Consider the following 15,458-nt stretch of genomic DNA (forward strand, 5'->3'; position numbering starts at 1 on the left):
ATTAGATGATCGTTTATACTTTCTTTTACGACCTGTGTTTGTTTTTCGAGTTCAAATTTGAATAAAGCCCTTTTCCTTCGATGGATCCATCCAAGTAAAGTAGGTTTGGCGTTAACATCGATCGGATCAACATTCCTTCTCGGAATGAGCTCGGTTGTAATACTCGGTTTGGCCGATTGCTTATCGATTTCGAAAGATCAACCCGATGTATGTTCGTGGAGGCAATGTGTGCAAGGGGCTCGAGCGAAATGGTGGCACATATCGATAAATTAAATGAAACAAACTTTAGCAATCCATGCCAGCTAGTACTGGACCATACAAAGATGTAAGTGAGTTAGTTGTTGAGGTAATGAAAATATCTGGAATCGCTGAATGTCGAAGCCGCAATTAGGAAAGGTGTTTGCGTGGGTAATGTAATTTAAACTGTACGTTTACTCTCAGTTTTTTGTTATTTGCGGTATCGCCAAACGCGTTATGTGTCTGATTTGAAACCTTATGAGTGCTCGAGTGATACAGGCACTGTGCGTTCGGAATTATACTAAGGAGTCCAATTATCCAATCGATCAAAAAAAGAGAGAAGAAAGATAATAATGAAAATATCAAATCGAAATGTTGTTTTTAGGTGGCATGTACACATAAAATTGACTTTGTGGCTGTAATTAAATTGTGGAAAGATCGTATTTTTCTTGACTTTTGGATGTGTACTGAACCTGTCATAACAAGTCGTGATGTGCTTTAGAATGAAAGTGAATGACAACCAAACTTTAATTTAATGCATGTACTGTAGTTTTTGATCTGTCCTAGTCAGACATGTCACTGAGCTCAACAATAGAGAACAGAAGAAAAAAAAAAAACCACAGTTTTAGTTGAAAAATGATTTGCCCAAGCAATGTTCTATATCCAAGTAATAATGATTATAAATATGGATGTTACAAATAGAAGTTACATATTAAACATTTTGAGAGTTTAAGGGTTAACATTACATGTACAGATGGTACAATTAAACTTTAATGCTGTCTGCTACATATAATTATGGTTAATACAGTTTTCAACATGTTGATCTGGAAAGTAACCTGATCTACAATTGGAATTGATGATGTTTGGTGCTCAGAAAATGGTCAGGACTAAAGGTATACTGCAGACTGCAGATAGATCAAACAAGTTTTCAAAATAATGAAAGCATTCAAGATTATTATTAATAACATCAGTTTGCTTGAGAAGGAAAATTTGCACTTTAAATCACCTATTTGAACTGATTCATAAACACGAAACAATGGGCTAATGTTTGAGAAAAATTTCTTTTACATTTTCCATTGCAGTCTAGTTAAAAATTATTCTTACAAACTAAGCATACCATTTTAAATTTAAAGATGCCAAAGGCACTATTAATCAATGAAATCAATGATTGTTTATTTTTGATGTAATCTTGCAGAAAAGGAGAAAACCCACAACACAGCTTGATATGCATGCTTAATAAATTGTTGTAAACAAATTTACCCTTGCCACTGAAGTCAAGAAATACAATTCTATTAAAGCAGCAACTGCAGGGCTATGAATAATTTTAATCCTCTTACATTCCCAACAATATGTGTTTATTCATTTATTTTTGTCATGTAAAGAATGTTCAAGTACTCTTGGTATGGAGAATGGCCGCATCAAAGATGCTCAAATCACTGCATCTTCACAGTGGGATGGAAATCATGCAGCAATCCAGGGAAGATTGAACTTCAAGGCTGGTGGAGGCAAGCAAGGAGGATGGTCAGCTGGGAAGAATAATGGAAATCAATGGATACAGGTGGCTCTTGGCAGTTACACCAAATTAACAAGTATAGCAACACAGGGAAGGAATGCTCACAGCCAGTGGGTAACGGCATACAAGCTGCAGTACAGTGAAGATGGAGTGAAATTTTACTACTATAAAGTATCAGGACAGAGTTCACCTAAGGTATGTCTACTGCCATGTGTCACCTACTGAATGATTTTCAGGTGTATCCTTTTGGTATGTGTAGAAAATGAACCTTTAAATGAAGGAAAATCTGTTGAAGTTCATGTCGTTTCCTTTGAAAATGGCTTGGGTCACAAGGAGAATATTAAATAGGCTGTCTTTTCATAAATAATACTGGATGCAGTCTTGTATAACATTCTTGAGGGTGCTTCGTTTACAGACTTTATTTCATCTAGTTTAAAATTACTGATGATCCTTGTAATCTGATTGGCTCTCATTGGTGCAATTAATTCATGTGCTTTAAATCACATATTTTCCCTGCTAATAAGGAAGCCTTACCAAGACACAACAACCAATCAGATTTCAAAACTTGTTTACAAAGAAAGCAATCAAATTGCAAGAAAATGAAAAACAACTTTTGTAACCTTCTACAAACCAGCTCACTACTAGATCAATAAAAATATTTGTAGACAAAAATCCTTATCTGAGGGACTGCAATTTCAAACTGGACTAGGTAATTAAGGGGTAATTGAACTTCATGTTGTGCAATTTTTGTCCGATTTCAAATCATGCACATGATTTCAGACCTAATTTTTTCAAAGACCACAAATTGCACTCACCCTATGGGCTCGTGCAATTTTGTTAGTCTTCAAAAAAAATCACTTGTGCCTATTTATTCCAAATTGCACTTGAAATCATGTGATTACCGAGACAAATTGCACAACACAGAGTTCAATTATCATTATTTTTTAGGCAACTTATAACTGATAATTACTTTCACAACTAAAATTATATTTTGTCACAGTTAAATCATTATTACATGAATTGAATAATATTTTGGCATCAAAGTGATGCCAAAAATGTTGGCATGTAGGTGATTGTGCTGTCTATTCCTAAGCATGAAGAAAAAAGGAAACTCGAAGGAGGAAAGCCTCTTAAATCATGAAACAAATTACCATTTATCTTGTTGTGTGATAGACCAAAAAAGAAAGAACTTTTTCATGTTGTGTTTCTAATTTGATGGCCTTATGATTGTTAGATGAATGATGGCAATAAAGTTCCCTTATATGCTATTTTTCTGACCTCTAAATTCATACAATCAAGGCTGTGCTCTAAAGAAAATTTCAGGGAGCCCTTCGGGCTCCCAAGCGTTTTAGCTTGGGTGCCCAGGCCTAAAAGATGGTCGCCCAAATCAAAATTTCAGGGAGCCCTTCGGGCTCCCAAACATTTTAGCTGAGGTGCCCGGGCCTCCTAGTTGGTCGCCCAAATTAATAAATCAGTCAGTTAAGAGGCTGTCTCTCTTATTTCCACCCGGTCAATTTTGCGTCAAAAATAATTTTGCCTGAAACTCTGTTAACAGAAAGACTTTACCTAGGAAAGAACTAAATTAGATTTGGTTTGATTCGAAATAATTTCCTGACTGCATTACGGGCCATAATTATTTCCCAGTCCGTAGGGACCGTCGCAACGTCTCGAAAATTGAAAATAGGCATATTTTGTAACGTTGTAAAATATTTGATTCGCATAGTTAAGCCACAGAATTGATATCAGATTGCTTAAAAACCTTTCTAGTTTGCCAAGAACGTTAGAATTTGCCCTCTCAACATATTTGAAAAGGCGAATTTTAGCATATTCTGACCACTAGAAATCGCCATCGGCCGATGGCCGTAAATGACCTTGATTTAGACGCTAAGTTTTGGGATTTGGGACCTGGTTGACGATTCTATCCTACACAGCCGTTAAGTTTAGACCTTTATAGGCAAAAATATGCAAAAACCCCTGTACGTTTTCGATTTTTCAAAAGTTATGACCGTTTGAATCAGCACATGTACGAGCATTCGCGATTTTTTCGCCTACACCAAAATCGAACCACTGGAGCAGATTTCGTCATAAATACAGCTTACCCGCTTTGCAGCCCGGCTTCATGGCCCACTTCATAATTTTTCTAATAACAAAATTGGTGAAATCCATGATAACTTCAACAAATAGCTAGGTATTGCCTTCGAAAAGTAGGCGGCATCCATCGTGATTCGTGGTATCAAAACAAATGTCGAAATTGGCCACATTTCGCGGTGAATCACCCATTTAACATCGCTGCAGAGCTGAATTTTTTCCAAAATCAGAATATAAACTCTCCACGTCTGGAAACTGAGGGAGAAATGAAGGTTTTAGGCTTCTGAAGTGAAGAAATAATCGCTTAAATTTAGATCAGTTCGATGTTATACTGTTCTCACAAAGGTCCGCACAAAAGAGAAGACCGCTGATAGCTTGTGCCGTACGTTGTGCCATATGGTTTTGTTTTGTATCCCAAAGTAATATTTGGGCAGAAAAATTTGGATGAAAAGAATAAATGCTTTTACCTGGAGTTTGATATCATATAATTAATAAATCAATTTCAAATATCCTGAGCTTGCCTCTCTCGGTTCCGCGTCGATTGTGTCCACAGAACAGCAACCTGTCAATAGCCGGAAAAATCGGCTACCAACGTGTTAAAAACTTGACACATGCTTCGTATGAACAGATGTTATAAGTGTTGCTTTTGGTAAATTTTCAATCGATTTCATCAAAACATTTCACTGACTAATAGATATTATAATATATTACACTATAACAACGCCGTCAGAACTTGATATCGGAAGTAAAGGTAGTTTGTATCTGTAGAGCATATTTTACACTTTCAGCCACCGTATAAGACATTGTTTACATAAGTCTACTGAGAAACACACTGACAATCACTAATCACGTCCGACAGTTTGTCTATGAGGATCTGTTTTTTGTCTCTCAATTTTACAGGGATCTCAAAATGACTACAGATGGCTCTCAACAAAACCACATTGAATTTCTGAAGTGTGTTATTGTGGTAACGTTCACAGAGGTCCTACGTATCGTAGCATATTGGATGTGAGACTTTGATCTCTTTGTTAACTTTGTCTACCAGATCTTATCTCTCGGAATTTTCCTGGACGCATTGGATATCTTCCTCCTCATCCAGTGATATCCCGATCACACCCTGATCTTTTCGCCGCATTGCTGCTAGCCGGGAGAAAAAGCTCTGAACTTGGCTCTTTGTCAGCCACTGTTCTCTAGTGAACAAACGTGCATTTGATTCATTTTTCGCATTTCGCATGTCCACTGCAACTTGGGCGGGGTCGACCTTTCGCCCAGTTCTTTCTCCAAGTGTAAACCGTGCCGTTAGGTATTCTTTTACCTTCTCTCTTGGTTTGCTTACGGCCCATCCTGTTCGAAAAGACGAGTGGGGCGAAGTATCCTCGGGAGAAGTGAGTGGTGTACTAGAATCTAACGAACAGCTCGAACACTTGATACCAGCGGTATCTATCGACGAGAACTTAAGGGCCCAGTCCCTTTTGATTGCATCATACTGGCTTTAACCTGCGGACTGTATGCTTTCCAACGTCCAGGTGCAGCTCCAGCTGCGAAAAGGTTTCGAACACTTCAACACATCCAAACACAGAGCATTCAAACAATGGCGTTGTACTCTCTGTTTCCTTTCTGCCCTTTGAACGACGCTTGACCACACGCTTTTCAGGAGGATCATAAAACCCTTGAGATTCTATGGTTTGAAGGGACGTTTGACCTTGGTGCTTGATATAAATTACGTCATATGGAATGTACTTCCCTTTACCGATGCCATAACATTTCCAAACTCTCAGACCGATATCTCCATATTCGAAGTTGTGGAAGCTACTAAAATGCTCAATCTTATTTATACAGAGAGTGTTCTTTGATTCGTCTACTATTCTTACTGCAGCTGTTGTTCCCTTCACTGGGTGTTTCGTCAATGCGTATCCTCTGTCCAATGAAAGCTTTAACAACCTCGCTGAAGACTCGCTACAGACTGAAGCCTCTCTGGTTTCGAAAAAGCACTTGCATGCCATACTACACTTGCAGGCCTTCCAAAAAAAAAATAAAGGGTCAGCGGGTTCACCCGCAATGATTAATGCGGACCTCTGTTATGCGCGATAGTGCAATCGTTCAGCTTTAAATTCCAAAACGCCAAACTTCGACACATAGACTTACAAGTGGAGTTCTATGACTGATTCTTGAAGAGAATGCAGCTGCAATCCAAAGTTTCAACGGGACATTAAGCGCGAAATATGGCTTTAGTTTTCGAGTTTAGTTCGCAACAACGAGTCAAAGAAGAGTATCGACAGATGCCGACCGCTGAATCTTGGAGGTATTTGCTGGAGTTATCATAAAGTCCAGTTCACCAGTTTGGGAAGCGAGGAATATCTGAAATTTCACATAAACCCGTGATTTCTCCGGCTATTGATACAAAGGGTGGTGTACTGTGGACACAATCGACGCGGAACCGAGAGAAGCAAGCTCAGGATATTTGAAATTGATTTATTAATTATATGATATCAAACTCCAGGTAAAAGCATTTATTCTTTTCATCCAAAATTTTTCTGCCCAAATATTACTTTGGGATACCAAACAAAACCATATGGCACAACGTACGGCACAAGCTATCAGCGGTCTTCTCTTTTGTGCGGACCTTTGTGAGAACAGTATAACATCGAACTGATCTAAATTTAAGCGATTTTTTCTTCACTTCAGAAGCCTAAAACCTTCATTTCTCCCTCAGTTTCCAGACATGGAGAGTTTATATTCTGATTTTGGAAAAAATTCAGCTCTGAAGCGATGTTAAATGGGTGATTCCCCGCGAAATGTGGCCAATTTCGACATTTGTTTTGATACCACGAATCACGATGGATGCCGCCTACTTTTCGAAGGCAATACCTAGCTATTTGTTGAAGTTATCATGGATTTCACCAATTTTGTTATTAGAAAAATTATGAAGTGGGCCATGAAGCCGGGCTGCAAAGCGGGTAAGCTGTATTTATGACGAAATCTGCTCCAGTGGTTCGATTTTGGTGTAGGCGAAAAAATCGCGAATGTTCGTACATGTGCTGATTCAAACGGTCATAACTTTTGAAAAATCGAAAACGTACAGGGGTTTTTGCATATTTTTGCCTATAAAGGTCTAAAATTAACGGCTGTGTAGGATAGAATCGTCAACCAGGTCCCAAATCCCAAAACTTAGCGTCTAAATCAAGGTCATTTACTGCCATCGGCCGATGGCGATTTCTAGTGGTCAGAATATGCTAAAATTCGCCTTTTCAAATATGTTGAGAGGGCAAATTCTAACTTTCTTGGCAAACTAAAGGTTTTTAAGCAATCTGATATCAATTCTGTGGCTTAACTATGCGAATCAAATATTTTACAACGTTACAAAATATGCCTATTTTCAATTTTCGAGACGTTGCGACGGTCCCTACGGACTGGGAAATAATTATGGCCCGTAATGCAGTCAGAAAATTATTTCGAATCAAACCAAATCTAATTTAGTTCTTTCCTAGGTAAAGTCTTTCTGTTAACAGAGTTTCAGGCAAAATTATTTTTGACGCAAAATTGACCGGGTGGAAATAAGAGAGACAGCCTCTTAATTATTAAAAATTAAACAAACTGTTTTCGTAACGAGTCAAATAGAACCGATGTGCGTTTATTTATTGTTTTTATGTTCATGAAACATCGTATCCTTTGACCTCCTGAAAACCTATCATCACTTATAGTCAAATAATTATTTAATTCACACTTACAGAAGCAGTGCAAAACTATTTTTTGAAAAATGAATAGTATACATATACCAAAGATAATCTGATAAACCTAAAACTGTCTCATTGAAGTTCAATTCAAAGCATTATGTAAGCTTAGCAAAACACTATTTCGTTTGAACTCTGTATACTTAATTCTTTAGAAATTCTAATTTTGTGGATTCGGTCGATTTTATTTTTAGTGCGTGATACGTAATAACTTGTCACGACACCAAGGACAATGCGGGACTTATAGAGTTTATACCCGTTTCTAAAACAATCATAAAAAAAAACGTATCTTTTCTTTTTTATACATCGTGTTTTACTGGAAAAACAATCTTAAGTTATGTTTTTGCCTCGCAGACACGGCAGTAAAAAGCCGGCTAAAATATTAAATTAGCATAGAAGAGCGACTCCCTTGTTTATTCAGCGATTTATTAATCGCCGACCGTACTTTACGCCTATCAGAGCAGAAGTAACAACTTCTTTTGAAAAACTAGCTAATGAGCCATCCCAATTTAAAGGAAAAATTTTAATGCTGTTGGAAAAGCCGTTAAAATCGAAAACTGTGCAGCTAGTCAAGTTCAAAGTCAAGGATTATGCTACATGTGAATTCACGTGGAACGACCTTTGAACATCAACGCGCGCCCGATGGATCAACATTTTCTTTTAAAAGAACGACTCCCGTGTTCATTTAGCGATTTATTAATCGTCGACCGCACTTTACGCCTGTCAGAGCAGAAGTAACAATTGCTTTTCAAAAACTAACTAACGAGCCATCCTAATTTAAAGGAAAAATTATAATACTATTTGGAAAAGCGGTTAAAATCGAAAACTGTGCAGCTTGTCACGATCAAAGTCGATGATTATGTTACACGTAAATTCACGTGGAACGACCTTTGAATATCAACGCGCGCCCGATTGAACAACATTTTCTTTTTTTTTTTTTTGACTGTAAATCAAGAAACCAACACCAGCCAGTCGCCCGGCCAAGCGACCAAGAAAATATTTTCAGTCGCCCGAGGCCAAATGTTAGTCGCCTCAGGCGACCGGGCGCCGTTAGAGCACAGCCTTGTTACAATCCAGAGTTGATTTTAATTAGTGACTATCACTCAGAATTGTTTGTCTATTCTCAAGTGAGTTTACGATGTAACCTCAGATTAGTGCTGAGTGTGCTTTATTATGTCATTGCAGGCCAAAAATTCAGCTGGCCATCACAGCCTTTTCATCCAGTGAACTTTACAAGCAGCTTGCACTTAGCAATAACTTTTTGATTTATTATCTTTTCTTTGGTGTTTTTCTCTCCTTCAAAGTCCCACATGAAACCCCAACCTTCTGGCTAATGGATTGCAAGTAACCATGACTGGGTATTAATGAAAGACCCAGTGCTTTAACTATATCATCCTTCAAATAATTATTACTAGTGTGCACTCAGTGGTTTAAATCTCCAGAAGATAGAAAGGGAATTTTTTTTGCTCTCCTTGTGTTGGAAAAGTCTTTAACCTTTAAACCCCTAAGAGTGACTGGCATCTAATTTCTCCTTACAATATCAGTTCTGGATCACACACTAAGGTCATGGGAATAAAAGAAATGATCGCCAAGTAAACTAGCTTGTGATTGTTAGACAAATTCTCCTTGTCAGAACCTTAGGAAAAGTATAGCAAACAGTATGGAGAATATGCATACTGATTTGTTAGGATGTTAATTAGGGATTAAATTAATATATCTTAATAACTATATATCTATATATATATATATTTGCTTTGTTTAAGCAACACTCAATTAGACAGAATACCTTAGGTGAACAGAGTTCACGTAAGGTGAATGTAGAGGCAGTTACTTGGTGTAAAACTGTTAAAAACAAATCCTTATATCTGCGCAGTATAGAGGTGACAGTTATAATATGTTGCAAGTATTTCTTAATTAACAGGTAATTTACCCCTTTATTCATTTCTTAATTAAGTCATCTGCAAATACCAAGGGGCTAAGCCTCTGATCATGCATTCTACTATGGAAAAAGCTAATTATGCCACATATCTAGCCTGACATTCAAAATTGGAGTTCCTTGACTTTCTCTTGCACATTTACAACAAGTGCAATCAACATGTTACAATTTTAAATGTAAGTTGAAACTGACATTAAATATGGCATGACTGTGGTAACTGATTATTAATTTTACTTGAATGTATTTGTAGGTATTCAAAGGAAATAAAGACAGAGACAGCATTGTTTATCACCAGTTAAACCCACCCATCAAAGCTCGCTACATCAAACTTCGACCAACAGCATGGTATGGTCATATATCACTAAGGATGGAGCTGTATGGTTGCTCAGCAGGTATGATTGTTGTCTTACATGAACTTATTTGGCACTTAAAAATGGAAGGGTGAAACATGATTGTTTTGATTTTAACTAGTATAATGCTGAAACATGGATATGGCAAGAATCTCTAGACTGTTAGATGCTACATTATGACATACATAGAAAATTTCTGCTTGATCCAAATTTTGTGTAACTTTTAAATTTTCAATAGAACTATATGTACCTACCCTCAAACATACCTACATACCTCAGTACATAAACACATACAAATAAACTGTTTTTTTTCCTTCTTTATTTCTGTAAAGAATGTTCAGCACCTCTTGGTTTGGAAAGTGGACGCATTAAAGACTCTCAAGTCACTGCATCTTCAGAGTGGGATAGAAATCATGCAGCAATCCAGGGAAGATTGAACTTCAAGGCTGGTGGAGGCAAGCAAGGAGGATGGTCAGCTGGGAAGAATAATGGAAATCAATGGATACAGGTGGCTCTTGGCAGTTACACTAAATTAACAAGTATAGCAACGCAGGGAAGGAATGTTCACAGCCAGTGGGTAACAGCATACAAGCTACAGTACAGTGAAGATGGAGTGAAGTTTTACTACTATAAAGTACCAGGACAGAGCTCACCTAAGGTAAATGTAGAAGCAGTTACTTGGTTTAAAACTGTTAAAAACATATCTGTATGTCTGCACAGTATAGACTGAGGTAACAGTTATAATATGTTGCAAGTATTTCATAATTAAGTCATCTGCAAATACCAAGGAGCTAAGCCCCTGATCATGCATTCTACTATGGAAAAAGTTAATTATGCCACATATCTAGCCTGGTATTCAAAATTGAAGTTTCTTGATTTTCTCTTGCATATTTACAGCAAGTGCAATCACCATGTTATAATTTTACATGTAAGTTTAAACTACCTTTTAAAATGGCATGACTGTGGTAACTGATTATTAATTTTACTTGCATGTATTTGTAGGTATTCAAAGGAAATAAAGACAGAGACAGCATTGTTTATCACCAGTTAAACCCACCCATCAAAGCTCGCTACATCAAACTTCGACCAACAGCATGGTATGGTCATATATCACTTAGGATGGAGCTGTATGGTTGCTCAGCAGGTATGATTGTTGTCTCACATGAACTTATTTGGCACTGAAAAATGGATGGGTGAAACACATGTTTTGATTATAACCAGTATAATGCTGAAATGGATATAACAAGAAACTGTAGATTGTTAGATGCTACATAATGAGGTGTGTAGAACATTTCTGCTTGATCCAAATTGTGTCTAATTTTTTAATTTTTACTAGAACTGTATGTACCTACCCTGAAACATACCTACATATCTCAGTACATAAACACATACACATAAACTGTTCTTTTACCTTCTGTATTTCTGTAAAGAATGTTCGGCACCTCTTGGTTTGGAGAGCGGACGCATTAAAGATGCTTAGGTCACTGCATCTTCAGAATGGGATAGAAATCATGCAGCAATCCAGGGAAGATTGAACTTCAAGGCTGGTGGAGGCAAGCAAGGAGGATGGTCAGCTGGGAAGAATAATGGAAATCAATGGATACAGGTGGCTCTTGGCAGTTACACCAAATTAACAAGTATAGCAACACAGGGAAGGAATGCTCACAGCCAGTGGGTAACAGCATACAAACTGCAGTACAGTGAAGATGGAGTGACCTTCTACTACTATAAAGTACCGGGACAGAGCTCACCTAAGGTAAATGTAGAAGCAGTTACTTGGTTTAACACTTTTAAAACATATCCTTATGTCTGCACAGTATAGACTGAGGTAACAGTTATAATATGTTGCAAGTAGCTCTTAATTAAGTCATCTGCTAGTAACAAGGGGCTAAGCCTCTGATCATGCATTCTACTATGGAATAAGTTAATTATGCCACATATCTAGCCTGGCATTGCGGCAAAATTGGAGTTCCTTGACTTTCTCTTGCATGTTTACATTAAGTGCAATAATCACGCTATGATTTTAGAAGGTAGTTGAAACTATTGGAGAATCATGCATAATCCAACAGGAATGGCGTGACTGTGGTAACTGATTATTAATTTTACTTGCCTGTATTTGTAGGTATTCAAAGGAAATAAAGACACGGACAGCATTGTTTATCACCAGTTAAACCCACCCATTAAAGCTCGCTACATTAAACTCCGACCAACAGCATGGTATGGTCATATATCACTAAGGATGGAGCTGTATGGCTGCTCAGCAGGTATGATTGTTGTCTTACATGACCTTATTTGGCACTGAAAAATGGAAGGGTGAAACACGTTTTGATTATAGCCAGTATAATGCTGAAATGGATATAACAAGAAACTGTAGATTGTTAGATACTACAATATGAGATGCGCAGAACATTTCTGCTTGATCCAAATTTTTTCTAATTTTTAACTCGTGAATTGCGCGCATGCGCAAGAGCGAGTTATAGATACGATGTGGGAAATGGAATTCGCTCGCTCGCTCGCTCGCTCGCTCGATTGGTCGATTCCTGTAAACTTTTTTTAGATTTTAGGCTTTTGAGTGCATTTTATAGTTTTTGGCGAGCAATAAACAGACGAAATGGCGACCTTTGTTACTAAGAATAGTGGTGGGGTGAAAAAGAAGCCAATGATAATCTTAAAAGAGTTTTTTTTTTTTCGTTTTAGTTTCAACAAGCGGCGCCAGCGACTGGCAGGCATGCAAGGATTCACACTGAAATAACAGAACCACCTTCGTTTTTTATAAAATTGTAATTTACAATCCTTGAACTTGAAAACAATCCGAAGATTCATTGAAAATATCACTTACTGCGAAGCGCTCGGAGTTTACAGATGTTCAAAAGCTTTTTCTGTTAGAGCGTGAGATTGAGGACAAAATTGATCATTACGTTTCGTCGCGTTTGTTTTTCCTGTGTGAAGCAACAAAAGATGCCGGCGACTGACGAAATAACAAGTTAACACGAAAATCAGATAACACCTAAACAAACAATTTTAGCTACCGATTTCAGTGAATTTTTAAAGAAAAATTTTCTTTTAAGTTTTTAAGACAATTTGAAGATTCAACATACATACAACGTACTAAAATGCGAAAGTTACACACCACGAAATTGATAACTAGGCTTGAAATGAAATTCTATCTTGTTATTGATTATACGTTGCCTAGCACGTGACTTAAATCTACCCAGGCGGAGATCCAAAATGACGGTGGCAGGCTTGGCTTAATTATATCACTCAAAACTCGTTCCCGTTTGTCTCATTTGATAAAGAGGGAATCGTTAATGTTTTCATTAAGACAGTATTGCCTTGATTTTCTAATATTTACAACGAAAGACAGTAAATTTCACTTTTCACCCACATTTACTTCCAACCTTTTCTTTTGAACCAGAAACAAAAATGATAGACGTTTAAAACACATGACATCATCCACCTTGTCAAATGTAATAGCATGATCATTTCAATTGTAATGCCTTCTTATCCCAACGTTACTTTGTTTCTTTGCTACATTAGCGAACACTGAACTACTGCTCATACTCTAGATATGACAATCAACCACAAAATTCCCTAAACCAGATAACATTAAACATAATCTAAAAAAATCATGTGTCAATTCACGAGTTTTGCTCACAGAGCACTTTGATTAATTTTTACTAGAACTGTATGTACCTACTCTCAAACATACCTACATACCTCAGTAGATAAACACATACTCATAAACTGTTCTTTTACCTTCTTATTTCTGTAAAGAATGTTCGGCACCTCTTGGTTTGGAGAGTGGACGCATTAAAGATGCTCAGGTCACTGCATCTTCAGAATGGGATAGAAATCATGCAGCAATCCAGGGAAGATTGAACTTCAAGGCTGGTGGAGGCAAGCAAGGGGGATGGTCAGCTGGGAAGGAAATCAATGGATACAGGTGGCTCTTGGCAGTTACACCAAATTAACAAGTATAGCAACACAGGGAAGAAATGCTCACAGCCAGTGGGTAACAGCATACAAACTGCAGTACAGTGAAGATGGAGTGAACTTTTACTACTATAAAGTACCAGGACAGAGTTCACCTAAGGTAAATGTAGAAGCAGTTACTTGGTTAAAAACTGTTAAAAACATATCTTTTTGTCTGCACAGTATAGACTGAGGTAACAGTTATAATATGTTGCAAGTATTTCATAATTAAGTCATCTGCAAATACCAAGGGGCTAAGCCCCTGATCATGCATTCTACTATGGAAAAAGTTGATTGTGCCACATATCTAGCCTGGCATTCAAAATTGGAGTTTCTATATTTTCTCTTGCATATTTACAGCTAGTGAAATCAACATGTTATAATTTTAAATGTAAGTTTAAACTACCTTTTCAAATGGCATGACTGTGGTAACTGATTATTAATTTTACTTGTATGTATTTGTAGGTATTCAAAGGAAATGAAGACAGAGACAGCATTGTTTATCACCAGTTAAACCCACCCATCAAAGCTTGCTACATCAAACTTCGACCAACAGCATGGTAGGGTCATATATCACTAAGGATGGAGCTGTATGGTTGCTCAGCAGGTATGATTGTTGTCTTACATGAACTTATTTGGCACTGAAAAATGGAAGGGTGAAACACATGTTTTGATTATAGCCAGTATAATGCTAAAATGGATATAACAAGAAACTGTAGATTGTTAGATGCTACATATGACATACAGAAAGAATTTCTGCTTAATCCAAATTTTGTGTAACTTTTTAATTTTTACTAGAACTGTATATACCTACCCTCAAACATACCTACATACCTCAGTACATAAACACATACACATAAACTGTTCTTTTACCTTTTGTTATTCTGTAAAGAATGTTTGGCACCTCTTGGTTTGGAGAGTGGATGCATTGAAGACGCTCAGATCACTGCATCTTCAGAATGGGATAGAAATCATGCAGCAATCCAGGGAAGATTGAACTTCAAGGCTGGTGGAGGCAAGCAAGGAGGATGGTCAGTTGGCAAGAATAATGGTAATCAATGGATACAGGTCGCTCTTGGCAGTTACACCAAATTAACAAGTATAGCAACACAGGGAAGGAATGCTCACAGCCAGTGGGTAACAGCATACAAACTGCAGTACAGTGAAGAATTGGACTGAACTTCTACTACTATAAAGTACTGGGACAGAGTTCACCTAAGGTAAATGTAGAAGCAGTTATTTAGTTTAAAACTGTTAAAAACATATCCTTATGTCTGTGCAGTATAGACTGAGGTAACGGTTATAATATGTTGCAAGTAGTTCTTAATTAAGTCATCTGCAAATACCAAGGGGCTAAGCCCCTGATCATGCAGTCTACTATGGAAAAAGGTAATTATGCCACATATCTAGCCTGGCATTCAAAATTGAAGTTTCTTGATTTTCTCTTGCATATTTACAGCTAGTGCAATCAGCATGTTATAATTTTAAATGTATAATGACCCCTTTTATTTAAAATAAATAACAATCCCCACACCAGGGTAGTCCCATCAGAACGTACAGCTCTGCTATCAATAGGAGCCCTGGTGAATAGGATCATAAAAGAAATACAATGCATAATGCAAAAATAAATA

General features: G+C 37.3%; 1 protein-coding gene across 1 annotated transcript; it reads left to right on the top strand.

Moving 5' to 3' along the window:
- Positions 1–1,114: 1,114 nt before the first annotated feature.
- Positions 1,115–11,335, top strand: LOC149040271 (EGF-like repeat and discoidin I-like domain-containing protein 3). The gene is made up of 6 exons (XM_089181540.1): positions 1,115–1,130; positions 1,620–1,750; positions 9,771–9,897; positions 10,188–10,513; positions 10,858–10,999; positions 11,286–11,335. The coding sequence occupies exons 1-6, from the start codon at positions 1,115–1,117 to the stop codon at positions 11,333–11,335; spliced, it is 792 nt and encodes a 263-aa protein (XP_089037666.1).
- The last annotated feature ends 4,123 nt before the right edge of the window (positions 11,336–15,458 follow it).

This window comes from Pocillopora damicornis, chromosome 9 (assembly GCF_964200805.1).
Source record: "Pocillopora damicornis chromosome 9, jaPocDami1.2, whole genome shotgun sequence".
Classification (NCBI taxonomy): domain Eukaryota; kingdom Metazoa; phylum Cnidaria; class Anthozoa; order Scleractinia; family Pocilloporidae; genus Pocillopora; species Pocillopora damicornis.